This window comes from Polypterus senegalus, chromosome 10 (genome assembly GCF_016835505.1).
Source record: "Polypterus senegalus isolate Bchr_013 chromosome 10, ASM1683550v1, whole genome shotgun sequence".
NCBI classification, from domain to species: Eukaryota; Metazoa; Chordata; class Cladistia; order Polypteriformes; family Polypteridae; genus Polypterus; species Polypterus senegalus.
The window spans coordinates 146,816,668-146,844,631 of record NC_053163.1 but is presented as its reverse complement, the minus strand read 5'-3'; the positions used below and the strand labels follow the sequence as shown (position 1 = coordinate 146,844,631).

The 27,964-nt window shown below is 44.5% G+C and overlaps 1 protein-coding gene across 1 annotated transcript; it reads right to left on the bottom strand.

Moving 5' to 3' along the window:
• Positions 1-73: 73 nt before the first annotated feature.
• On the bottom strand, positions 74-27,964 carry LOC120538273 (endonuclease domain-containing 1 protein-like). The gene is made up of 3 exons (XM_039767735.1): positions 27,528-27,964; positions 20,970-21,515; positions 74-106 (listed from the first exon to the last, which is right to left on the bottom strand). Exons 1-3 carry the CDS (start codon positions 27,531-27,533, stop codon positions 74-76), a joined length of 585 nt encoding a protein of 194 aa, XP_039623669.1. The 5' UTR covers positions 27,534-27,964.

Sequence of the window (27,964 nt, the reverse complement as noted above, 5' to 3'; positions counted from 1 at the left end):
CAGTACGTATATGGTGGGTTTTAAAGATGGAAGGAGGAAGTGACTTCTTCAGGGGTGGAACCGGAAGTGACGTTCAAGGGCCCAGGCAGAATTTCTCGCATTTGGTCTACGGAGAGAAAAAAAAGAGAAAGGGACAGTGTACTCTGCCACCCCCTGGTCCGACCGGGAATTACCTTCTTCTGAGCCCTTTCGCTGCCTCCCATGCACACATGTGTGACAATACATTGTGAAAGATGCCCGGACACAGACAGACACGAGACAGCCAGATGTCCAATACACACAGGTTTATTACTTTTTGGCACACACAACACCAATACACAAACCCCAATAAACTCAGTCCTTTCTTCTTCCACCTCCACTCCTCATTCGCAAGCTCCGTCCTCTTCCACCTGACTCCAGCTCCCCAAGTGGAGTGAGGTGGCCTACTTTATACTGCACCCGGAAGTGCAACATGTGAGTTCAGCTCCTCTTCTGGCAGCACTTCTGGGTGTGGTGGAAGTGCTGCATGCCAAGGCTCCGGAGCTGTCCAGGTGCCCCCTGGTGGTAGCCACGGACCCCCACAGGGCTGGCCCTGATGCAAAACAGGAGTGCTGCCCTCTTGCACTCCAGGGAAGATATTGCCCCTCTCCTGATCCTTCCCTTCTCCATGCGTCCCAGTCGGGCAACCTATTCTGTTTCTTTTCTTGGTACCCAAATGTGGCAATTGGTGCCACGGCCCACCTGCCAAGTTGTTTGCCTGCCTATGGTAAAGTCATCCCTGATGGAGGATCACAGGAATCATGGGAAAGAGGGTCCTTTCATCGGAGCAACGTTTCAGCCGTGGCATGGCCAAATGGGGAGGCAGCTAGATGGATGAGGTCTCCAGGACTCTAAAAATATCCAAACCTAATTATGTCATATCATCTACTGTTAAACCGTACTTCTAAAATTTTTATTATTATGCTGTCTTAAGGAATTGTTCTGTTCTGTATATTGTATTGTATTGACCCCCTACTTTTGACACCCACTGCACGCCCAGCCTACCTGGAAAGGGGTCTCTCTTTGAACTGCCTTTCGAGGTTTCTTCCATTTTTCCCTACAAGGTTTTTATTGGGAGTTTTTCCTTGTCTTCTCAGAGAGTCAAGGCTGGGGGGCTGTCAAGAGGCAGGGCCTGTTAAAGCCCATTGCGGCACTTCCTGTGTGATTTTGGGCTATACAAAAATAAACTGTATTGTATTTTATTGTATTGTAAGGTCCATGGTCATCTGCCACAACATATAAACTTATCATAATGGTGCTAGTGGCTCGTATATCCAGAAACCTCGGTTTAAGTTCCTGCACCCATTTTCTGCGTATAGTTAGCACGTTATCCCCATGTCCACATGGGATTTCCTCCCAGGCTACCTAAAGATGTGCAGGTTAGGCTGACTAGAAATCCCAAACTGATCTTGTGGGAGTCTGTGTGAAGGTTTGTGCCTGAGTGGGCCTGGAGGTGGACTAGCGTCAAGTCCTCAGCTGTTTCCTGCTTTGGTTAAGTGCTGATGTGGTTAGGCTCTGACCCTAAGTGGCCATCAATTTTATTAAGCAGATTTGAGATTGGTGTGCTCCATTATTTGTACATCTAATTTCCTTCTGTCCCTCATTTGAATAGATTGTTTTTGTTCTGAGTATGACTGCTGCCACATTTCCTTTGGTTAACAGGTGGGATGCGGCCCTTAATGTGGAAAGCAAATATTTACAGAGCCACAGCAAATCCCATTACTGTCTGGGATAAGAGTGCTGGTGTGGTCAGAGCCTGAGGGTTATCCTTCTGTGCCGTGTAAACATAACACCTTGCTGATGCTGGAGGTTAATGGGGAGCGCTCTTTGTTAAACATTACCTCAAGCCTCTCTCTGCCCTGCCTTGTTTAGTTAGATAGATAGATAGATAGATAGATAGATAGATAGATAGATAGATAGATAGATAGATAGATAGATAGATACTTTATTAATCCCAAGGGGAAATTCACATAATCCAGCAGCAGTATACTGATAAAAAGATAAAGTCGTATACGGAGCTGCTGGAAAGGCTGCCACTCAGATGCGGCGCCGGAAATGAATATGTTTTTGCTTCATTTCAGTCTTTTTTCTGCACCCAAGGCAGTTTACTATCTCAGTTGGTCTATTATGTTATATGATTCATTTTCTCATTAAATAGAGTACCCAAATGAGAGGGGTCTTGTTTTTTTTTTTTTGTTGTAATTTGTCTTTGTTGCTCCTTATTGGCTTATTTACATTTGAAACTAGGGGGCTTTGCCCCCCACTCGCTTCGCTCGCCAACCCCCAGGCCTGCGCTACGTGCTGGCCTCTTTGCGGTTCTGTTGCTCTCGTATGGAGATGCGGATGTACAATTTAAACAGATTATAATTTTCATGGGAATTGTTACATATGCATGATAGAACTATTTTATATTACAGTAAGTAATTAACCATATTAAAAAGAGTAAAATGTAATAATTTGAAAGTAAATTATGTTTGATGTTGCGTTAGGCCAGGTTTATACTTTACGCGATTTGACTCATGCCCCAGTGGATGCTACTGCTACATAAGCGTTTTACTTGCGCGCATACTTTATGTAAATCTGGAAGATTCCACCAGGTGGCAGTGTGAGATATCATCACACTGAGAAAATGTTTGGCTTCTCTGTGTTGTGAATTGCTTGCAACATCCATTAAATTCCGAGGACACCTTTAATGATTAAATCCATCAATCCAGGGATGTGCCTATTCCAGCAAGCATTGGGCACAAGGCAGAAACAATCCAGGGCATCAGCTCAAGGTGAATACAAGCACACACATACACACTAGCCTCATTAGAGTGTCACGAAATCCACAAATCCGCATATCTTTGGAAGGAAACCGGAGCACAGTGTGGAAACCCAGCAGGAAAACATTCAAATGCCAGGCAGGGAACACCAGGTGTGTGACTCTCTGCGAGAAAGCAGTGCTACCCCCCTGCCACCATGTCACCCCCATGTGTGTAATTATTAACAGTATTCATCATTTAAATGGTATTAACGATTTCTCTGTAAAATGTAACATCCATCCATTACTATATCCTAACTACAGGGTCATGGGGGTCTGCTGGAGCCAATCCCAGCCAACACAGGGTGCAAGGCAGGAAACAAACCCCAGGCAGGGTGACAGCCCACTGCAGGGTACACACACCAAGCACAATTTAGGATCACCAATGCACCTAACCTGCATGTCTTTAGACTGTCGGAGAAAACCGGAATCCCTGCAGACATGGAGAGAACATGCAAACTCCACACAGGGAGGACCTGGGAAGCGAACCCAGATCTCCTAACTGTGAGGCAGCAGCGCTACCACTGAGCCACCGTGCCGCCCTAAAATGTAACATACATACTTTAATGCATTTCATCATGAAAGTGATATCAAGTATAAATCTAAGGATTCTTAATGTGCACAGAGTTGGAATATCATAAATGTGATGCGTTCCGTGTGGTGATTACTGTCTGCCGCTGCTGTCAGGTCAGGAGGAAGCCCCAGAAGCAGGTAGCGATTAACAATGGGGTTTACAATGGGCTGCTTTAATGATAAAGTAAACTACAAGATTAAAGTGGACATTTTGAGATTTAAGCTGAAATTTCCACTTTAATCACAAAATACACCTTTTCACCATGTCCTTAATATTTTTTCTCTGTGGCTCAAATACAGCGCTGTACATTATGTTTCTGTTGTGAAGGAGCAAAAAAAAGAAACACGGCACAGTAAGACTTTAAAAAATTGTGTCGTGTCATTACGATCGGGAATATGCGATGCTTGAATATAAAAGCACCACAAATGCATTTGTATGTCGGCATTTTGCTTCACCACATCGAACCGTTCATCACACATCAAAGTGCGTACATCGATCCTGTAGGATCCTCAAAGTGGCTTTCTGTCACATGTCTTATCGTAAACAGAGACTCTGACGTCACACTCCAACTTTTATCACACTCGCCCGGGACTGCAACTCGTGCACGCGTCACGTTAATTTCTGAGGACCTGCTCAGTGGACGCATCAAATGAACGCTGGGAACGCGTGGCAGCCATGATGCGTGTGCTTACGCGTTCTGAGCATGAAGTATAAATGAGCCCTTAAAGTTATCTGTTGCATAGTACAATTTCATTCTGTTTGGCTTTGAAATTAACACACAAATACTTTTAAACGTACACTTTTACTGTAAAACTTAAGTAAAAACAATTTTTTGAATTTTCGTCAATATCGCATTGAATTTTGATTCTGTGCTTGGATTTTCATCGTGACAATGAAATATTGCCCTTGTCTGAATTTTGTTTCTTTCTCTCTATTAAATAAAATGACTTTTTCAAATGTTTGTCTGTGTGGTTTGTTAATTGTCTTTGCAAAAGCTATTCTAACGGGAAACTGTAAACGTTTTAATACAAATGGCATATCAAGATCTCCTTTGGTGTCTAATGTTATCCCCTGAAGATTTACTACATGACCTTTCTTGGGTACGTCCTTCTTTCTACAGTAATTCGTGTGGTGGAAGACCAGACATTGTTACCAGTTAGTTGTAGATATTCTTCATGATATTCTAAGTTGATGTTTTCATCTCCCGCACCATCACCACCAACTGTTTCAGCAAAGTCTACTGATACGCATTTAACCATTTTGCCGTGTCGACAATTTTCGCGTTAATTCATTTGACTTCATTGTGGAAAACATTAAAATTTATAAGAGCTGAAAGTCTGTATCTGTCAAAATCATTCACATGAATGAGAGGTGACAGGACCGTGGGCGTGGTTGAAAATGGTTGAGAGGCGGGCGTGACTTGAAAAAAATCTCACGGCCAAAGTCTCATCTTGTGCGACATGAAAAAATCTCTTCCAAAAGGATTTTTTTTATGTACAGTAATAGAGAGATAATTTCCAGGGCAGCCCATATGAAGAACTTGCATATATACTTTCTTTTTATACTCTCAATCCATGCTGTTTAGCCATCCTATAATTTAGCTGTTGCCTGTCTCATTAAGTTTGTTTTGGGAGGAGTTATGACATATAAGGTCCATTTTAGAGATGAATTCTAGATTTATATCAGATTAAAAATATGCAGTGCAGCTTGAACAGGATCAATCTGCATGCTTCAATGTTTGATGAATGGATTGATGCGGTGCAGCAAATCTTCAAACTTAAATGCTGACATGCGAATGTATTTGTGGTGCTTTTCTCCATCTATTTCTCGCATAGGCAATACAAGCATCGCATATTTTCCATCATAATGATGCAATACTTTTAAAGGTCTCACATGCAGATTCTCTTACGCTCTGTCAGGGTGGACGGCTGTTTTCAGGTCTCTCATAAAATGTTTGATTGGTTTCACGTCCAGTCTCTAGCTGTCTGACTGAGGACATTTACAGGGTTGTCTCTAAGCCACTTTGCTGTTATCTATACTTTGTTCTTAGGGTCATTGGCCTGTTGGAAGGTGAACCTCCAGACCAGTCTGAGGACCAGAGCACTGCAGGGATGTTTTTGTAGCCTTAATCAGACCTGTGCCTCAACACAATCCTGTTCTGAAGCTTTGCAAGCAATTTCTTTGACCTGATGGCTTTGTTTTTTCTTAGCTGTGGGACCTTCCATAGACACTAACTATTTACTTGGAGTCAACTGAATTAACCACAGATGAACTCCAAACAAGGTGTAGAAACATCTCAGTGATGATCAATAAAAGGGGATGCACCTGTGAGCCAAAGCAAAGGACCTGAAAACGTCTTGTTTTATCTTTAAAACCTAAAGTGCTGTTTCCGCTTTTGTCATTCTGGGGTACCGAGTGTTGCTTGATGAGGAGAAAAAGATGAATTGCAATGATTTTATCATGAGACTGCAGCAGAACAAAATGTGAAAAAGTGTCAGGGTCTGAATACTTTCTGAAGGAGCTGCGGGTATGAAAGAGAAAGGTCACAGGTTTGTATCTAGTAATGCGCTTTAAGGTACGCAGATACCATAACGTGATACAAATTCTTGTAATGACTGGACACTTGCAGAAATGATAAGATGTAGTAGATCACAGGTGTCGAACTCTGGTCCTGGTGGGCCGCAGTGGCTGCAGCTTTTCATTCCAACCATCTTCTTCATTAGTGACCAGTTTTTGCAGCTACCATATATACTTGCGGATAAGTCAGGACTTGATTTTATTGTATAATTTCTTGTGTTTTATAATGTCGGTCGTATAAGACGAATACAGAAAACCCATCCTATTGGTCCACGAGATCATGATATGCTAACACCCGCCTGAGAGAGTAACCATGGAGCACACAGCCTTTTTCTTCTATGTGGGTGTGGCAATGCGCTGTACCAGCGTGTGCTCCTAACCTCTCTCTCTCTATTGTGCCTACGTGACCACACGGTAATACCCAAACTATTCCGAAGCAACGTTTTCACTGATTTGTGTTTTTTGTATCTCACACCCTCATACACCTTTATCGTAAGAGCATCCCTTATCTACAATGGAGTGTTCGATCAGAAGAAAATATGAAGCTGGTTTGAAATTAAAAGTCGTTGAGGTAGCGCAAGAAATTGGTAACTGCGCTGCTGCAACAAAATTCAATGTGTCTGAGAAACTGGTGCGAGATTGGAGGAGGCAAGAAGATGTAAAAAAAAAAATTTAAGTCGCATTTTTGAATGGGTATATAAATCGGGGTCTGATTTTATGATCGATTTTTCGGGTTTCAAGACCTGACCTATACGCGAGTATATGCGGTATAACAGGGAAAATCAAGCACAAAGTCGGACACAGTCAGAGTGGTGAAATAAATTGGTAACTGCGCTGCTGCAACAAAATTCAAAGAGTCTGAGAAAATGATGAGAGATTGGAGAAGGCAAGAAGATGTAAAAAAAATGTAAGTGTCGCATTTTTGAATGGGCGTATAAGTCAGGGTCTGATTTTATGATCGATTTTTTGGGTTTCAAGACCTGACTTATACGTGAGTATAAGTATAATGACAACGTGAAAAAAGTTTACTTGAGGTTTTTGCTAATTTATTAAAAGTAAAAAAAACTGAGAAATCCCATGTACATAAGTATTCACAGCCTTTGCTCAATACTTTGTTGATGCACCTTTGGCAGCAATTACAGCCTCAAGTCTTTTTGAATATGATGCTACAAGCTTGGCACACCTATCCTTGGCCAGTTTCGCCCATTCCTCTTAGCAGCACCTCTCAAGCTCCATCAGGTTGGATGGGAAGCGTCGGTGCACAGCCATTTTAAGATCTCTCCAGAGATGTTCAATCGGATTCAAGTCTGGGCCTCTGGCTGGGCCACTCAAGGACATTCACAGAGTTGTTCTGAAGCCACTCCTTTGATATCTTGGCTCTGTGATTAGGGTTGTTGTCCTGCTGAAAGATGAACCGTCGCCCCAGTCTGAGGTCAAGAGCGCTCTGGAGCAGGTTTTCATCCAGGATGTCTCTGTACGTTGCTGCAGTCATCTTTTCCTTTATCCTGACTAGTCTCCCAGTTCCTGCCGCTGAAAAGCATCCCCACAGCATGATGCTGCCACCACCCTACTTCACTGTAGGGATTTCATTGGCCTGGTGATGAGCGGTGCCTGGTTTCCTCCAAACGTGACGCCTGGCAATCACACCAAAGAGTTCAATCTTTGTCTCATCAGACCAGAGAATTTTGTTTCTCATGGTCTGAGAGTCCTTCAGGTGCCTTTTGGCAAACTCCATGTGGGCTGCCATGTGCCTTTTACTAAGGAGTGTCTTCCGTCTGGCCACTCTACCATACAGGCCTGATTGGTGGATTGCTGCAGAGATGGTTGTCCTTCTGGAAGGTTCTCCTCTCTCCACAGAGGACCTCTGGAGCTCTGACAGAGTGACCATCGGGTTCTTGGTCACCTCCCTGACTAAGGCCCTTCTCCCCTGATCGCTCAGTTTAGATGGCCGGCTAGCTCTAGGAAGAGTCCTGGTGGTTTCGAACTTCTTCCACTTACGGATGATGGAGGCCACTGTGCTCATTAGGACCTTCAAAGCAGCAGAAATTTTTCTGTAACCTTCCCCAGATTTGTGCCTCGAGACAATCCTGTCTCGGAGGTCTACAGACAATTCCTTTGACTTCATGCTTGGTTTGTGCTCTGACTTGAACTGTCAACTGTGGGACCTTCTATAGACAGGTGTGTGCCTTTCCAAATCAGGTCCAGTCAACTGAATTGACCACAGGTGGACTCCAATGAAGCTGCAGAAACATCTCAAGGATGATCAGGGGAAACAGGATGCACCTGAGTTCAATGTTGAGCTTCATGGCAAAGGCTGTGAATACTTATGTACATGTGCTTTCTCAGTTTTTTTATTTTTAATAAATTTGCTAAAACCTCAAGTAAACTTTTTTCACATTGTCATTATGGGGTGTTGTGTGTAGAATTCTGAGGAAAAAAATGAATTTAATCCATTAAGGAATAAGGCTGTAACATAACAAAAAGTGATGCGCTGTGAATACTTTACGGATGCACTGTAACTTCTTATTATTTTTTAATAAAAATCTACCAAACTTAGTCTGTAATGTCTACATTGAGTCCAAACCACAGAAACTGGGAAATGACGACTCACTTAATTAGACTAAGAGTCCAATGGAAAATGGAAAATTGGTTGGAACAAAAACCTGCAACCACAGAGGGACCCCAGGACCGAGTTTGGGAAGCACTGCTCTAAACAATGATCGGGAAGTTTGTTATTACATTATATCAGAAGTGCTTCTAGTTGAATTGCGTTCTTTTACCCTTATAGAAAATCATAAATCCTGATTGCAACCAAAGTTTAGTCGTCACAGTAAGCACCTACTGTATATGCAATTTGAAATTACGCTCCTTACTCCTCCCGTCTTCTAATTTGCACCTTCACCATCTTCAGTATGTTGACTTTGTTAAGTTAAGTGCAATGCTGACCAAACAGAAACCCTCTTAGAGATCAGAAAGACGTGGGAAACACCTTCACCATACACAGTGGGCAGCCAAAGGCTCGTCATGATGTGTCTTCAGGTGACAACTGGCTTAGCTAAAGCTTAGTGAGGTGTGGCTGTAGCTGTCTGGTTGCTTACAGAATTAGTCTTTTTTGGTAATTTTAAAAGGTTTGTATGGATCAGTTTTCATATCCAGTGGAAGAGAAGCAAGGGTTTGTGAAGGGGAGTGGGGCTTAGGAATATATTGTGCTGTCCATAGTGTGTGGGACAAAGACACATCTTGCCTTGATTACTCCTCCACAGTTTAAAATTACAAATCAAACAATTCCGACACGGTGGCACGGTGGGTAGCGCTGCTGCCTCGCAGTAAGGAGACCCAGGTTCGCTTCCCGGGTCCTCCCAGTGTGGAGTTTGCATGTTCTCCCTGTGTCTGCGTGGGTTTCCTCCCACAGTCCAAAGACATGCAGGTTAGGTGCATTGGTGATCTTGGTGTGTGGGTCTTGCAGTGGGCTGCTGCCCTGCCTGAGATTTGTTCCTGCCTTGCTGGCTGTGATTAACTCCAGCAGACCCCCGTGACCCTATGTTAGGATATGGTGGGTTGGACACTGACTGACAATTCAGACATTGCGATTAAAGTTCACATTGCAGACTTTCATTTGATGGGATGTTTAGACTTTTCAGTCACACAACACTTTTTCTAAATGCCCCCATTTCAGGGCACCATAATGTTTGGGACACAGTAATGGCAGGTCTATTAAAGCCATCATATTTAGTTCTTTGTCACATATCCCTTGCATGCAGTGACTGCTTGAGGTCTGCGATTCACAGACATTGCCAGGTGCTGATGGTCTTCTCTGGTGATGCTTTGTCAAGCCTCTAATGCAGCCATCTTCAGCTCCTGCTTCTTTCGGGGCTTGTCCCCTTCAGTTTCCTCTTCAGCCTATGGAAGGCCTGCTCAATTGGATTGACTGGGTCGTTGGCTTGGCCGTTCAACAATTGTCCATTTATGAGCTTAGATAATCTCCTCAATGGTCTGTTTGGCTCTTTATCTTGTTGTTGGATGAAGTGCCGTCCACTGAGTTTGGAGGCCTTTACTGGAACTTGAGCAGATCAGGTGTTTCTGTACACCTTTAGAATTCTTTGTGCCACTGCAGTCAGCAGTTCCATCACCAATGAAGAGATGTGTGCCAGAACCTGTGGCATCCAAGCCATAACAGCCCCAGCACCGCCATGTTTAACAGATGAGGTGGTCTGCTTTGGATCTCAGGCAGTCTCTCTTCATTTCCACACTTTGCTCTTTGCCATCACTCTGATCAGGGTCATCTTTGTCGCGTTTGTCCACAAGACCTTTCCCCAGAATTCTTTGAAGTCCTTTTTCACAAACTATAATCTGCTCTCCTGTTTTTGTGGTCTCCATCTTGCAGTGTGGTCTCTGTGTTTCTGTTCATGAAGTCTTCTGCTGATAGTCGTCTCTGACACACACACATCGGCCCCCTGAAGACTGTGTATGATCTGTCAGACAGGCGTTTGGGGGCTTTTTCTTGACCATAGTGAGGATTCTTCTGTCACCGGCAGTGGAGGTCTTCCTTGGCCTAGCAGTCCCTTTGTGATTACTGAGCCCACCAGTGTGTTCTTTCTTCTTGCTGATATTTCAGATTGATTTTGGTCACTCTAAGGTTTTGCCAATGTCTCCTATTGTTTTATTTTTTTTTTTACCCTCCTGACGGCTTCTTTGACTTCCATTGGCACAGCTCTTATCTTCATGTTGAACAATGGCAGCTACAGACTCCAAAGAATAGAAGCAGGAAGAGGTATCTTCAAAGAAACCCACCTGAGGAATCACGAATATCTGTGACGCACATTGTGGTGTCCTGAAATGGGGGGCCGTGTAGAGAAAGTATTGTCATGTCTACGTGGTGTGAACAAAATGTCTGCAAATTTCATCCATCCATCCATCCTCTTCTGTTCATACGAGGTCGGGTCGCGGGGGCAGCAGCTTATGCAGAGAAGCCCAGACTTCCCTCTCCCCGGCCACTTCTTCCAGCTCTTCCGGTAGAATCCCAAGGCGTTCCCAGGCCAGCCGGGAGACATAGTCCCTCCAGCGTGTCCTGGGTCTTCCCCGGGGCCTCCTCCCGGTTGGACGTGCCCAGAACACCTCACCAGGGAGGCGTCCAGGAGGCATCCTGATCAGATGCCCGAGCCACCTCATCTAACTCCTCTCAATGCGGATGTCTGCAAATTCCCTTAAATGAAAGTCTATCATGTGCACTTTAATCACAATGTCTGTATTGTCAGTCAGTGTCCAACCCGCCATATCCTAACACAGGGTCACAGGTGTATGCTGGAGTCAATCCCAGCCAACACAGGGCGCAAGGCAGGAAACAAACCTCGGGCAGGGTGCCAGCCCACCGCAGGGCACACACACACACCCAAACACTAGGGACAATTTAGGATTGCCAATGCACCTAACCTGCATGTCTTTGGACTGAGGGAGGAAACCCACGCAGACATGGGGAGAACATGCAAACTCCACGCAGGGAGGACCCGGGAAGCGAACCCGGGTCTCCTAAGAGGCAGCAGCGCTACCCACTGCGCCACTGTGCCACCCTGTCTGAATTTTTTGATTTGTAATTTTAATTTTCTGTGGAGCACAGGGGGAATCGTGGAAAAATGTGTCTTTGTTCCAAACATTATGGAGGGCACCGTATAGGATGTGATTTTTTCCTGTAATGAAATAAGCAATTGGCTGTGCCACACCACCCGTTACATCGACGCATGCACAGATGAGACGACATTTTAGAGCAACAACAGGCCTGTTAAGAGAACAGATTTAGATTTTAAAGGGTGTGGAGGACTGCCGGCTTCATACTCTGGTCCTCACCCCCAGGCCGCCAGGAGGAGCTCTCCCGACAGCGGGATCGTGCCCCGACTTCCAGCAGGGCATCACGGACCTTGTAGTGTTTATACACAGCCCTGCTGGATACTTTGGGGGCCGCTGGGAGTCGCTGTAGGGGGGCTCGTGGGCTCATATGTGCCCTATAACCCGGGAGTACGTCACGGTCACGTGACAGGAAGAAACGACGTGCTCCCGGGTTGAAGAAAAAGGACTGTTTACCCTGACCCGGAACGAATAAGGAACTGTGGTCTGGTTGGGCAGGAACACCTCCGGGTCAGGGGCTATAAAAGGACTCTGGGAAAGTCCAGACACAGAGCTGAGCTGGGAGGTAGGAGGGCGAAGTGTCTGGGCGAGGAGGAGAGAGGATATTATTGTTATTGTTGATTCATGATTAGTGTGGAGGGTGCTTTGTGCACATTATTGTTAATCAAATAAAAGTCTTGAACTTTTATCCAGTGTCTGGAGCCGTACCTGAGGGTTCAAGGGAGCGCTAACTCCCCCAACTGCCACTAGGGATGCATCTGCTGTGAATGGCTGACACTTTGGTCATACAATTTATGTTTGTACAGCCCAAAATCACACAAGAAGTGCCGCATTGGTCTTTAAAAAGACCCTGCCTCTTGACAGCCCCCCAGCCTTGACTCTCTAAGGAGACAAGGAAAAACTCCCAAAAAAACCCTAGTAGAGAAAAAAAATGGAAGAAACCTCAGGAAAGGCATTTCAAAGAGAGACCCCTTACCAGGTAGGTTGAGTGTGCAGTTGGTGTCTAAAAGAAGGGGGTCAATACAACACAATACAATACAATACACAGAACAGAACACAAGTAATCCTCAATACAACATACTAGTGCAATAGAAATATTACAAGTATGGAGCAGAATTCAACAGTAGATGATATCCCATAATATGATTTGGATTTTTTTTCGAGTCCTGGAGACCTCAGCCATCAAGCTGCCTTCCCCTATTGGCCATTCCACAGCTGAGTCAGCGCTGGGCCAGCCAATCCGATGAAAGGACCCCTCTACCTGACGATTCCTGCAATCCTCCATCAAAGACAGTGATTCTCAACCTGTGGGGTGGGCCCCCCTAGCGGGGCGGGAAGATGTGAAAAAAAGAAAACAAGAATCAAAAATATGAAAAAAACATCTATTGAAACCAAAACAAATGAACTTAAACTACATTCTGATACTAGAACAATAAATATAGAGTTAGATAAATGTCGATAAAAGTTGAGTAGGTATAATAAAATATGCATCTACATTTCAAAAAAAATTTTAGGGGGGGCGCGATTAAAACTGTTATGAAAACTCAGGTCGCAAATACTTAAAGGTTAAGAAACGCTGATCAAAGATGATTTTACCTTTGGCAGGCAAAACAACTTGGCAGGTGGGCCGTGGCACCAAGTGTCCCATTTGAGTACCGAGAAGAGACACAGAACAGGTGAGGGTCAGTAACAAATTACAACTATCACATTACTTATGTTTTAGTGCTAATGACTAACATCAGAGCTGCAGTCTGCACAGTTAATCAGCAGCTCTAGTCAGGGTGTGATAAACTGAAGTCGTGAGTCTTCAGCCTTTGAAAGATGAGACCGAAGGGGCATCTCTTATAGTAGAAGGCAGACCAGTCCACAGTTTAGGGGTCCTGTAGCTAAAAGCTTGACCTCCCACTGTAATGTAATTAATCCTTGGAATCAGAAGAAGGCTGGCATCTTGAGATCTTAATATACGTTCAGGTTTGTAAGTCATGATAAGTTCAGAGAAGTAAGCTGGACCTTGTAAATCTGAGTTGAGTGGTCACCACTGCAGAGATCTCCATCCATCCATTTTCCAACCCGCTGAATCCAAACACAGGGTCACGAGGGTCTGCTGGAGCCAGTCCCAGCCAGCACAGGGCACGATGCCAACCCACCACAGGACACACACAAACACACAATAGGGCCAATTTAGAATCGCCAATCCACCTAACCAGCATGTCTTTGGACTGTGGGAGGAAACCGGAGGGCCCGGAGGAAACCCACGCAGACACGGGGAGAACATGCAAACTCCATGCAGGGAGGACCCGGGAAGCGAACCCGGTCTCCTAACTGCGAGGCAGCAGCGCTACCACTGCGCCACTGTGCCACCCTGCAGAGATCTCTTCAGACAAAAGGCTGCCCAAAAGGACATTAATTTAAGGCTTTTAACCACTAACTGAACTCTGGCTGGATGTGATGTACAAAATAAGGCACCTATAAGCAGATACTGGATCTGTGATTGGAAATGATTTTGACCCAAACACCAGAGGTTACACCTTCCCTCCAAACTAGGCGCAGTCATCTCTTCTATCTCTTTAGCTGATGACCTACTCTCTATGGAGAAAGAAGCCACCCATTCTCTGCAGAGCGAAAAGCTCAAAAACTTTTTATTGGTCTGGAAGCTACCCACCTTAGAGCCTTGGAGCTGGGCACCATGAACTAGCTCTGAAATCCAGCCTGTTAAGCCAGGCTCTGTGCCAGTGACCGGCAGAGAGAGAGAGAAGTGTGAATATTTCTGTAATAAAATTAAATACCCTACTTTATGCATTAGAACAGGGGGTCTCAAATTCAGTCCTGGGGGTCTATTGTGGCTGCAAGTTTTTGTTCCAACCAGATTCATAATCAGTGACAGCACGTGATAGCACTGAGCTCATTTAATTAGCTGGCTTTTTTTTCCTCTTCTCTTATTCTACAGTACATTCAGAAAAGCACAGCGGCTTGATTTTTACATCTGTAAGACATACTGTATTTAGAGTATTCCTTGTTTTGCTTTTGATTTAAATGCTTAACTCTCTTTTGTTGGTTTCATTTTATTTTGCCCTTTCTCTATGCAGTTTGCCACCTTCATTGTATCTTAATGATAATTAAAAATGAGCAGAGCAGACACCCAGGCAAACAACACTGAATCATAAAAGGCGCCAACTACTTTAGTGTCAGACCCACTCATTAGTAAATAATGGATTCATTAAACAATTAGAGCACCTGGAAAAGTAGAATGAAAATCAAGATGAAAATACAGTAAACCCTCATTTATCGTGCTAAATCCGTTCCAGACTCTACCGCGATAAATGAATTTCCGCGAAGTAAGATTCTTTATTTAAAAATCGAATATTTTTGCAGTTAGAGCATAGAAAACCTGTTTACGACCTTCTAAATACGTTTTTTTAACATTATTAGAGCAATCTAGACATGAAATAACACCCTTTAGTCAAAAGTTTAAACTGTGCTCCATGACAAGACAGAGATGACAGTTCCGTCTCACAATTAAAAGAATGCAAACATATCTTCCTCTTCAAAGGAGTGCGCGTCAGGAGCAGAGAATGTCAGAGAGCGAGACAGAAAGAGAAAAGCAAACAATCAAAAATCAATAGGGCTGTTCGGGCTTTTGAGTATGCGAAGCACCACCGGAGAAAGCAGCTGCAAGGAAGGCAGCAATGTGATGGTAGTCTTTCAGCATTTTTGAGAGGAGTGTCCGTATCCTCTAGGCCAGTGTGCGAACAGCCCCTCTGTCAGGAGCTGAGAACGTCAGAGAGAGAGAGAGAGAGAGAGAGAAAAGCAAACAATCAAAAATCAATATGTGCTGTTTGGGCTTTCAAGTATGTGAAGCGCCGCACGGGAAGCATATCGTATATCATTGAGTTTTATTTAATACGTGCTCTGATTGGATAGCTTCTCAGCCATCCGCCAATAGCGTCGCTTGTATAAAATCAACTCGACAAACCAACTGAAGAAGCATGTACCATAAATTAAAAGACCCATTGTCAGCAGAAATCCACGAACCAGCGAAAAATCTGTGATATATATTTAGATATGCTTACATTTAAAATCTGCGATAGAGTGAAAAAATACATTATTCCCATTGTGAACGCTAGGGGTCGCTGTTGCCCCTTTAACCCCAACAGCCAGACGCTCAGGACACAAAGTAAAAGCACCAAGAAGTATTTTAATACTTTTTCTTCTTGAAAACTGTGCCCAAAGCACCACAGCCACAATAAACAGGCAATTAAATACAATAAACAAGACAATTCTCTCTCTTTCTATCTTCTCCACACCTCCCAGCAAGCGTTGTCCACCTCCTCCCGACTCCGGCTCGCTTACTGGGTTCCCATCATTCCTTTATATAGTCTTTGACCCAGAAGTGCTTCTGTCCTTTCGACCACGTGGCTGTCTAGCATTTCTGGGCCTAATGAAGAACTGCCATTTTTCTTCAGCCCAGAAGTACTTCGGGGCTTCCGTCCTTGTGACTACCTCGTACTTCTGGGTTATAGGGAAAGGATGAGTCCCTAGGTCCTACAACAGCTCCCCCTGGTGGCACCCACAGCACCTGACAGGGCTGAGAATCCGAACTCCAAATCCCAGGATGACCTCCGGGAATCCAGGGCACCGCTACATTCCAGGGGAGATGCAATCTAGCGTTTTGGGCAAGGCAGTGCCCCAAAATACCTGCCTTCCCCCATCCTTCCCTCCATTGGGCATCCTGGCCGTCCCTCGATCCATATAACTGCTTAGTACATCCATCCATCCATCCATTATCCAACCTGCTTTATCCTAACTACAGGGTCACAGGGGTCTGCTGGAGCCAATCCCAGCCAACACAGGACGCAAGGCAGGAAACAAACCTCGGGCAGGGCGCCAGTCCACCACAGGGCACACACACACATACACCAAGCACACACCAGGGACAATTTAGAATCACCAATGCACCTAACCTGCATGTCTTTGGATTGTGGGAGGAAACCAGAGCACCAGGAGGAAACACACACAGACACGGGGAGAACATGCAAACTCCAGGCAGGGAGAGCCCGGGAAGTGAACCCAAGTCTCCTAACTGCGAGGCAGCAGCGCTACCCACTGCGCCACTGTGCCACCCTGCTTGGTACATTTTAATAGAAAACTTTTTTCCAAATTTTGTTTTCTAATTTCTATATTGTTCCAAAAATACAGAACATGGGAAACAACAGTTCACTTCATTAGCCCTGGAGTCCAAATGAAAACAGAAGCTAGTTGGAACAAAAACCTGTAGACAATGGGGGTCCCCAGGACCGAGACTGAGAACCCCCTGCATTAGAACAATCTAGACGAGAACTGGCTATTCAGCCCAGCAAGTTCCTCCTTCCTGTTCGGCCCTATTGTCTAAAATAACATCAAGTCGAGATGTGAAGGGTCCTGAAGTCCTACTGTCCACCACACTACTTGCTAATTTATTCAACGATTTTTCAGCCCTGTGATAGGTGGCAGGGATGGGTTGGCATCCATTCCTTCCATTCCCTGAACTGGGAGGATGATGTAATGGATTGTAGAAACAGAGGCAAGGCATTCCCTGACACAGCCAGTAGGCTGCCATGGGATGACTATTTGGAAGGAGAAAGGGATGGACTGGCATCCCAGCAGCGTTAGATAGAACATCCTTATCTAGGACAGCCTTCCAAGATTGTATGCTCCCTTGGTACACTAGGTGGCAGCATTCCCAGGCCATTATACCAATACACACTTGTGGGGCATACTGAGAACTATTTCCTGCTGGGTCCTGTGTGTGTAATCTGGGGGAGCTGCAGGGAACGACTGACTCATCCTACCCTCTGGAGCTTCTGCCTGAATCGCAAGTGTTTCCTCTGTGCAATGTCCTGACACCGGATGTACACCCGGGTCCTGCGTGAAAGGGGCCACCTCATCTCATTCAGGGAGTCAGAGGAGGAGTGCAGGAAGGAAATAAGGAAAAGAAAAGGAAAAGAAAGAAGAAAGAGTCATTTATTGTGAAACCTGCATGAAGGAATTTTGTTTAATAAAAACGGATTATTAGATGTTGACACTGTTGTTGGGCAATTATGTCTGAGATTTGAGGGTCTGCAGCACCCCCTAGGGGCCATGCTATCCATCCTTCCATTTTCTACTGCTTATCTGGTTCGGGTCACAGGGCAGAAGTCTAAGCAAAGATGCCCAGACATTTCTGATCTCCACTGCCTCCTCCAAAGAGTGACTGAGTGGCTGGACCAGGCCAAGGGGACACCGACGTAACACTTGGCTGTGGCAGATAGATGGTCATTTCCAAAGGGTGGGACTGGACCGCGTGTCTGCCTGGGTTTTGCCAACCAGGATCCTGAGCTGTTTTGTCGTGTGGTGGGTGGGGCAACGTGCTGTACCAATGCAGCCTCCCCAACTTGATCTGACCTGACCTGCTACTGAGATGTTCCCAGGCCAGCAGGGAGATATCATCTTTCCAGCATGATGTACATTAAGTATTAAGTAGTCACTCTTCTCTGGTCCTTTTCTAGTGCAGTTATGTCCTTTTTGTAGCATGGAGACCCAAACTGCACACAGAAATCGAGATTAGGCCTCACCAGTGTGTTATAAAGCTGGAGCAGAACCTCCTGTGACTTGAACTCCACACATCAAGGCGCTATATAACCTGATATGATGTTAGCCTTCTGAACACTCTCTGGAAGTCGATAGCTTAGAGTCCACTACGACTCCTAAATCCTTCTCATAAGGTGTACTCTCAATTTTCCGACCGCCCATTGTATATTCAAACCTCACATTTTTACTTCCTATGTGTAATTCTTTACATTTACTGACATTAAATTTCATCTGCCCAAGCCTGTCTGCTATCCAAGTCCTTCTGTAATGATATAACGGATTCCAAATTATTTGCTACTCCACCTCTCTTGGTATCATCTGCAAACGTAACCAGCTTCTTACTTATATTCCTATCTAAATCATTTATATATATTAAAAACAGCAGTGACCCCAGCACTGACCCCTGCTGGTCAGCCAGTTCTGATGAGGTTCGTCACACCATCACCCTCTGCTTCCTGTATCTGAGCCAGTTCTGCACCCATCTAAAAACATCACCCTGAACTGCCACTTCTTTTAGTTTGATGCCCACCCTCTCATGTGGCACCTCATCAAAAGCTTTCTCACCGCATAAGACTGAGGAGAGGCAGTGGGAGTTGGGGAGGCTCGGCGCAGCCACAGACGGAGCTAAAGATGGCTGCAGGGACCCGAGCCAAGGAGGAATGAGGTTCAGATTGGAAGCCCTGCTGGGAGCCATAGACAACAGAGACCTGAACCTGGTGGAGAAGGTGGGCTGTGTGTGGCTGTTAGGTGTCCCCTAAGCTGCAGGGTCTCATTCGAGGTAAGCAGACGGGAAGTCAGTTTTAGAGGACTGCACCAAGGCTTGTGAATTTTAAAGGACAGATTCCTGCCTGTGTTTTGAACCTTGCTTTTAAGGAATTATTTATGGATTAATTATAAACCTCCATTATTGAACACTGTTTTTATGGATTATTTATTTATGGGTGAATGGATGTACTGCACTTGTAAACACTCGATTTCTTGGATTTTAAATGAACACACTACTCACTTTTTCCACCTACCCCCTTGCTATATGTGTGTGTCCTCATTTGCCCGGCTCATCCCGCTTGTGACTATCGATGACTTGGGCTCAAGAAGCTCCCAAAGGCGAACGGGAGTGAGGAGCAAACCCACACCATCACAACATTGTGAAGGAGGCTCATTTCTGTCATTCCTGTCCATGATCTAGTTTTTTTGGTCACCCCAAAGCTTTTGACCCTAGGTGAGGGTAGGAATGTGGATCATCTGGTAAGTTGACAGCTTTGCCTTTTGGCTCAACTTCCTCTTTACCGCAAATGACTGGTACAACATCTAACCTAACTTCTGATCCTCCTGTATTTCCCCAAAATTCTTTAACTTCTCTTCTTAAGGCAGCACCTCCCTCCCCAACCCTGAGAGGACACTCCACCCTTTTCCATTAGAGAACCCTGACCTTGGACTCGAAGGTCGCTTCTGCTATACACTTAGCTGCAGACTGCCACCATCGTGCACCAGTCTCCACCTGATGAGGCCAGCAGGACCACATCATCTGCAAAAAGCCGAGACGCAACCCTGATGTCACCAAACAGGACACCTTCCACTCTTTGGTTGCACATCAAAATTCAGCAGATTAAAATTATGAACAGACAGAGGGCAGCACTGGCGGAGTCAAACACCCACCAGGAATGAGTCTGACTTACTGCCAGTAATGCAAACCAAATTCTCGCTCTGGTTGTACAGGCCCTGAATAGCTGGCAGCACCAGGTCCGGTACCCCATACTACCAAAGTGCCCCCTCATTACACCCCGAGGGATGTGGTCACATGCCATTCCCATTCTCAACTCTACTGAACACAAAAATACAATGCACATGAATACAATAAATATCAAAAAATTAATACTTTACCATGAGCATGGGAAAGCCGCTATATAAGTAAAATTTAATATTATTATTATTATTATTATAGGACGGCATGGTGGCACAGTGGGTAGCCTCACAGTTAGGAGACCTGGGTTCGCTTCCTGGGTCCTCCCCGTGTCTGCGTGGGTTTCCTCCCACAGTCCAAAGACGTGCAGGTTAGGTGCATTGGCGATTCTAAATTGTTTCTTGGTGTGTGTGTGTATTTGCGTGCCCTGCGGTGGGCTGACACCCTACCCGGGGTTTGTTTCCTGCCTTGCGCCCTGTGTTGGATGGGATTGGCTCCAGCAGACCCCCGTGACCCTGTAGTTAGGATATAGCGGGTTGGATAATGGATGGATGGATGGATTATTATTATAAACAAAGAAGACACAGAAAAGGGTAATAAACATAATGGGGAACAGACGCTGTCTGAAACAGGGCAGTAAGGTGTTGTGCCATGAGAGCTGCTTTCTTTGACAGACTTTTGTCACCGTCCTGCTCCACTGACAGACTGAGGAGATCGTTCCTCCCCCACACCATGCGACGCTTCAATTCCACTCGGGGGAGTAAATGCTAACATTATTTAAAGTTATTGTCTGCTTTTACATGCATTTTTATTACTATTTAATTTAATATTGTTTCTTTGTATCAGTATACTGCTGCTGGAATATGTGAACTTCCCCTTGGGATTAATAAAGTATCTATCTATCTATCTATCCATAGACTTCCCTTTTTAATAATCTCATTTTGTGGCTATCCTTGCACCTCTTGTATCTATTAATATTGCAGAAGTAGGCATGCAGGCCTTAGGAGTGCTAAGCTGGGTTATGCTTGCACAATTTGCTGAGCCTATACCCACCCCTCACTCTTTTTACAGTCATTTTTGAAAATGCCAACCTTGAAATTCAAATGAGTTTGCAGGATGGCGCTCAGCTCCGGCAGTAGAATCTCGATTACTTCTCGGCGTTTCAGCTTTAACTTTTTGTTGGGCACTTCAAAGTTGATTGTTTCCTCATCATCACTGTGGCCAAGAAACACTTTCTGGATACCCGGGCAGCAGTAAGCCATCCATACGAGCTCTGGGACAGCCACTCGCTCATGTTTCTTGTCTGGGATCCACTTGCCTTCCTTGTGGGTAATGGCTCCATGGACCAAATAGCAGCTTTCATTTAACTCCATCTTGATCCCTTTAATGATGTCCGCCCATGCTGTCACAAAGTCGGCGGGGACAGGTGGCGCATTGGTCAGAGTGTAGGTCGCACTTTGGCTGCAGGTGCTCATCTGGTATTCTGAGGGAGTTAAATACACTCTGGTGTACTTTGTGTCGTAATACTTGGTGTTGTCGTACTCAATCTCTACTGGTTGGCTTTCTTTAATTTTTGTGTCCTCTTTCACATTGTCATTGATGTCCAACATGTCACCGTGTTTACTTGGATCATCCAGCTAGGGGAAAAAAATATCAGATCATTAATTACAGTGTACAACCATCATGGCAGGAGATGTGATTCAATCAGGGACACAAAATGACCTGAGCATTTGCAGTGACCGCAGCCCAAGCCCATTTGTCACATTTCTCCTACTCTAATTGTCCTCATTATGATGTGTCATTTGTTTTGAAATCAAAAAAAAAAATTAAAGGGGGCGAAGGGGAGAACATGCTGTTGGTAAAAACATAAAGTGGCATGACAATTTCTTTTACAGCCTAGGGCTATCAACATGTTGTTTGTCCTCACCCTGGTACATCTCTCATCTGCTGTCAACACGGTAAACTACCAGGTCCTGCTTGACGCCCTCTCTGACTTTCGCGTCATGAATGTGCACTCAGGTAGTTTGGGTCAAACAGTACTGTGTGTCCTAGCGAGAAGAGATGCCAATGGTGCACCAAGCAAGTACAGGGGCGCGGGGGGTGCCAAGGACCGATACTGGGACCCTCTTCTTCTGTCTATGCACTTTTTGTCTAAACACTTCCACACTAGGCCCTGTCATCCTGTCCCATGGTTTTTCTTATCAGTGCTATCTCGATGACATGCAGCTGTATCTGTTGTTCACTCCAGAGGACCACACGGTACTGATATTACAGACTGGATGAAGGAGCACCATCTCAAGTGCCATGTGGCAAAGATGGACCTTCCTGTCATCTTAGATCATCAGTCTATTCAGCACCTCATCCCGGTTCGGTTTGCTTCATTATTGCTAACACCCTCCAAGCTTGGGGTGGTGATTGATGATCAGCTGTACGTCATGGACCAAGTTCCTTTAATCTGTTGGTCTTACAGATTTACTCTCCACAGAATCCACAAGATCAGATCATATCTGTGTGTGGAAGTACAACTCCTGGTCCAGGCTTTGGTCTTGTCATGTCTGGACTGCTGCAACTCTCTTCTGGTAGGAGTGCCAGCATGGGGCATGGTAGCTACTCAGCTCCACACTGTTTGAGAAGTCCCCCTCTCTGCTACAGTATATCAACTTTCTGTCATTTTAACTCGTGCCTCACTATATGATGTAACACCAGCAAACAGAGTTAAGATAAGCATTGTGGTCCATGGACATGCAATGTGTTAAAATGCTGTGGCTATTCTGTCATGATATGTTTGCATTTCCAATTATACAGCCATATTAAAATCTCTTTAGTTATTTAGACTTGCAGTCAGACAGTGGATGTCGTACAGCCTCATCTCTTCTTCTCCTGGTGTTGTTAGGCGGATTTGTTCATTTGGGCATTTTGAGTACTGAAAGCTGCATCTCCTGTGATTCTTCATTATCTGCTCTCTTAACGCCAGTGTGACTGACACACCGTTTACTTCAAACACATAGTTTGTAGTTCATATTTTCATGAATATGGCTGCCAGTTCTTTCAAGCTAACACCACACTGTCGTCTTAACTTTGGACAATGGAGATCACACACAGCACCTGTGAAATCGTATTGTTCACGTTTAACATTTGTCCAGTAATACCGTTCAATGCCAGTGTGTAATCCGATGCTACAGTTTCCAGCTGTGTCCCCGTGTTCTTGATGAACTCATTTTAAAGTCACCGTCTCAATCCACTGCACTAATTCCCTTCATAATTCATCAAGGCGCCATACATTTAGGTCCATAAACATTTGGACAGAGACAACTTTTTTCTCATTTTGGTTCTGCACATTACCACAATGAATATTAAATGAAACAACTCAGATGCAGTTGAAGTGCAGACTTTCAGCTTTAATTCAGTGGGATGAACAAAAAGATTGCATAAAAATGTTAGACAACTAAAGTATTTTTTAACACAATCCCTTCATTTCAGGGGCTCAAAAGTAATTGGACTAATGAAATAACTGGAAATAAAATGTTCATTTCTAATACTTGGTTGAAAACCCTTTGCTGGCAATGCCAGCCTGAAGTCTTGAACTCCTGGACATCACCAGATGCTGGGTTTCCTCCTTTTTAATGCTCTGCCAGGCCTTTACTTTCAGTTGCTGTTTGTTTGTGGGCCTTTCTGTCCGAAGTTTAGTCTTCAACAAGTGAAATGCCTGCTCAATTGGGTTAAGATCAGGTGACTGACTTGGCCATTCAAGAATTTTCCACTTCTTTGCTTTAATAAACTCCTGGGTTGCTTTGGCTGTATGTTTTGGGTCATTGTCCATCTGTATCATGAAACGCCCGCCCAATCAATTTGACGTCATTTAGCTGGATTTGAGCAGACAGTATGTCTCTGAACACCTCAGAATTCATTTGGCTGCTTCTGTCCTGTGTCACATCATCAATAAACACTAGTGTCCCAGTGCCACTGGCAGCCATGCACGCCCAAGCCATCACACTGCCGGACTCCACCGTGTTTTACAGATGATGTGCTATGCTTTGGATAATGAGCTGTTCCACACCTTCTCCATACTTTTTTCTTGCCATCATTCTGGTAGAGGTTGATCTTGGTTTCATCTGTCCAAAGAATGTTTTTCCAGAACTGTGCTGGCTTTTTTAGATGTTCTTTAGCAAAGTCCAATCTAGCCTTTCTATTCTTGAGGCTTATGAGTGGCTGGCACCTTGCAGTGCACCCTCTGTATTTACTTTCATGCAGTCTTCTCTTTATGGTGGACTTGGATATCAATACACCGACCAAGCCCTGGAGAGTGTTGTTCACTTGGTTGGCTGTTGTGAAGGGGTTTATCTTCACCATTGAAATGATTCTGCGATCATCCACCACTGTTGTCTTCCATGGACGTCCAGGTCTTTTTGCATGCTAAGTTCACCAGTGCTTGCTTTCTTTCTCAGGATGTACCAAACTGTAGATTTTGCCACTCGTAATATTGTAGCAATTTCTCGGATGGGTTTTTTCTGTTTTCGCAGCTTAAGGATGGCTTCTTTCACCTGCATGGAGAGCTCCTTTGACCGCATGTTGTCTGTTCACAGCAAAGTCTTCCACATGCAAGCACCACACCTCAAATCAACTCCAGGCCTTTTATCTGTTTAATTGATAAGACATAACGACGGACTTGAACACACCTGCCCATCAAATAGCCTTTGAGTCAATTGTCCAATTACTTTTGAGCCCCTGAAATGAAGGGATTGTGTTAAAAAAATACTTTAGTTGCCTCACATTTTATGCAATCTTTTAGTTCAACCCACTGAATTAAAGCTGAAAGTCTGCACTTCAACTGCATCTGAGTTGTTTCATTTAAAATTCATTGTGGTAATGTACAGAACCAAAATTAGAAAAAAGTTGTCTCTGTCCAAATATTTATGGACCTAACTGTATGACGTGACATTCTGTTAGCCTTCTTAATGGCGTCTGAACACTGTCTGGAAGTCGCTAGCTTAGAGTCCACTGTGACTCCTAAACCTTCTCATAAGGTGGACTCTCGATTTTCTGACCCTCATTGTGTATTCAAACCTCACATTTTTACTTCCTATGTGTAATTCTTTACATTTGCTGACATTACATTTCAAGTCCTTCTTTCTTGATAGAGTGGTAATAATCCCACCGTGTTACTGGGGGGGCACACTCAGTTACTGACATGCTCTCTCACGCTGGAGGTTTACATAGGCACCCTTCTATTATGTGCCCCCCATGTATACAGTCACATGTTCAGAGTTGAGGGAAATTCTAACTTGTGCTAATCAACAGGCAGCACGAGAGATGACGAGATTAAGTCCAGAGATCTGTATGTTGTAAGGGAATGAAAAACCTGTCCTACCAGTAGACACTGTAAGGGTGAAGACGGATGGATGGTTCAGGAGCTCTCCTATACTTGCGGGAAAGCCGTGAATCCACAATCAGTCCTCAGCACACAGGCAGGCAGACAGACGATCCAGACCCCCAACAACGAATACAATCCAGGACACAGCGACTAAATATGGCTTAATTAACAGAAGGCAGTCCGACAGGTAAACGACACACAAAATACAACAAAAAAAATACTTTCCTCCCCTTGGACACCTGCCCTCCTTTTAAACTCCTCTGACCCCCTTTGACCCCAACAGCCCCTGCAGGGACTGCTGGGAGATGCAGTTCTAACTGATAGTAGCACGGCTACAACGTTGCCACGATTAGTGAGGCTACAACAACAACACCACCATTTCTTTCTAGAGCACGTTCTCATACAAATGGTGTAGCTCAAAGTGCTTTACAAGATGAAAAATATAAAAGTATACAAATAAAATTAGGCAATGGTAAGTAACAAAAAATAAAGTAAGGTCCGTTGCCCAGGAGGACAGAAAAAACAAACACCAGATGGCTGGAGAAAAAAAAAAAATCTGCAGGGGTCCGAGGCCACGAGACCACCAAGCCTCCCTAACATCAATGTTCTCAATCAGTCCTCATGGCTTTCAAGCTTCATGTGGAAGAACTTGAAGATGATGATGGTCATGTGGACATCTGGCCTTCAATCCATCAATGTAAGGTCTGCAGGGTGCCCTGATCAGGTGGTGGTGGCGCAGATCACCACCATAGAAAACTGGAAAAAGAACAGCAGGGAGTAGCAGGGGTGAGTACAGAGCCATGAAAAAATGATAATTCAATGCATATACAGAATATCAGGGTTAAACTAAATGAAGCTATGAGGAAGCTATGTTAAACTAATGAGTTTTTAGCAGTTTGTTTTAAAGTGTTCCATCGTATTAGCCTGGCAAATTTCTATCAGTCAGCTATTCCAGATTTTGGGTTCATAACAGCAGAAGGCCGCCCGCCTCACCACTTCTTTAAAGTTTAGCTCTTGGAATTCTAAGCAGACCCTCATTTGAAGATCTGAGGTTACGATTTGGAGTGTAAGGTGTCAGACATTCTGAGATATAAGATGGAGCAGATTATTGAAGGCTTTGTAAACCATAAGCAGGATTTTAACGTCAATTCTAAATGGCACAGGTAACCAGTGTAGTGACATCAAGACTGGGGTGATGTGCTCGGATTTTCTTTTCCTAGTTAAGATTCTGGTCGCTCCATTCTGCACTCGTTGCAATCTATTGATGTCTTTTTCTGGGTGGTCCTGAGAGGAGTGTGTTGCAGTAATCTAGCTGACTAAACTCATTTTTCAGTATCTTGCAAAGTTATAAGGGATCTAACTTTTCCTAAATACCTGAAGTGAAAAAATACTGTCCTACTAATCTGATTAATATCCATCCATTCATTATCCATCCTGCTATATTCTAACTATAGGGTCATAGGGGTCTGCTGCAGCCAATCCCAGCCAACACAGGGTGCAAGGCAGGAAACAAACCCAGGGCAGGGTGCACACACACCAAGCACACACACACACACAGACCAAGCACACACACGGGACAATTTACAATCGCCAATTCACCTGACCGGCATGTCTGTGGACTGTGGGAGGAAACCGCAGCACCAGGATGAACTGTAATGAGGGCCGCTTTGCAACCAGCAATGAGGTCTGGGTAACCACTGCCATCTCCTTCAATTAAGTTATTCATTGACAGATCACCACCAATTGCTATTTAATACATCTCAGATTTTGATTAAAATTGCTGTAGCAGTATATTCGGACAGAACAATCAAGGCAAAAACCCCTACTGGAGAAGTCTAGGCAAAAGTTCATTTTAAAAGATACAGTATTTAAAAGCCTTCATTTTCAATGGATAAATTTGCCATTTTTGCTAATCAAGCAACACTCAATAATCCATAATGACAAGGTGGAAAACCAAAGCCTGAACTTTTTCGTTCACAGACCCTTTGCTGTTGCCCTCCATATTGTGGTCATTCTGTTCGCTTAAATTCTGTCTCGGATGTTTCTAGAAGGTGAGGTGCTGCCTCATAGCTGCAGTGTCCTGGTAGCTGTCATTCTGCCAGTGTCTGTGAGGAATGTCCAATATGCACATGTTAGGTTAAATGGCAACTGTAAATTAGTGCAAAGCTTTCATTTCGACATTAAAGGGTCTTTGTCTGCTGATTAATGTTGAAAAGGCCAAACTGAGCCCACGGTGAGTCAAAGTTACAGAACAAGAAAATGAGAAAACCTCCAATACCTTCATAGGCGCTGCGAGACCTGCTCATCCATCCACAGTCGAGGCTGGCTTGCTTTCTTTCTTTCTCTCGTTCTTTCATCTCTCTGTCCACCTCCCTTCACTGAGTGTTGCCTTCCTTCCTTCTAACTCTGACTTTCTGAAGTGGGCTAGATGGCTTTCTTTTTCTTTCTTTCTTTCTCTTTCTTTCTTTCTCTCGTTCTTTCATCTCTCTGTCCACCTCCCTTCACTGAGTGTTGCCTTTCTTTCTTCTGTGACTTTCTGAAGGAGGCTAGATGACTTTCTTTCTTTCTTTCTTTCTTTCTTTCTTTCTCTCTCTCTACGTTCCGTAATTGTGGTCTCTCTCCACTAATACACATCGCCATCATGTCATCAGGTGTCATTTCAACATTTACTCCCCAAGCCTCAATGCTCGAGTCTTGAGTAACAAGCCATGAACA

Bases quoted from the DNA above. Each gene is read 5' to 3' on its own strand.
- LOC120538273 (XM_039767735.1), bottom strand. The intron at 107-20,969 runs GTTGGCATTTTC...TTCTCTCCGTAG, and splicing joins AAACTCATTTGAATTTCAAG to ACCAAATGCGAGAAATTCTG.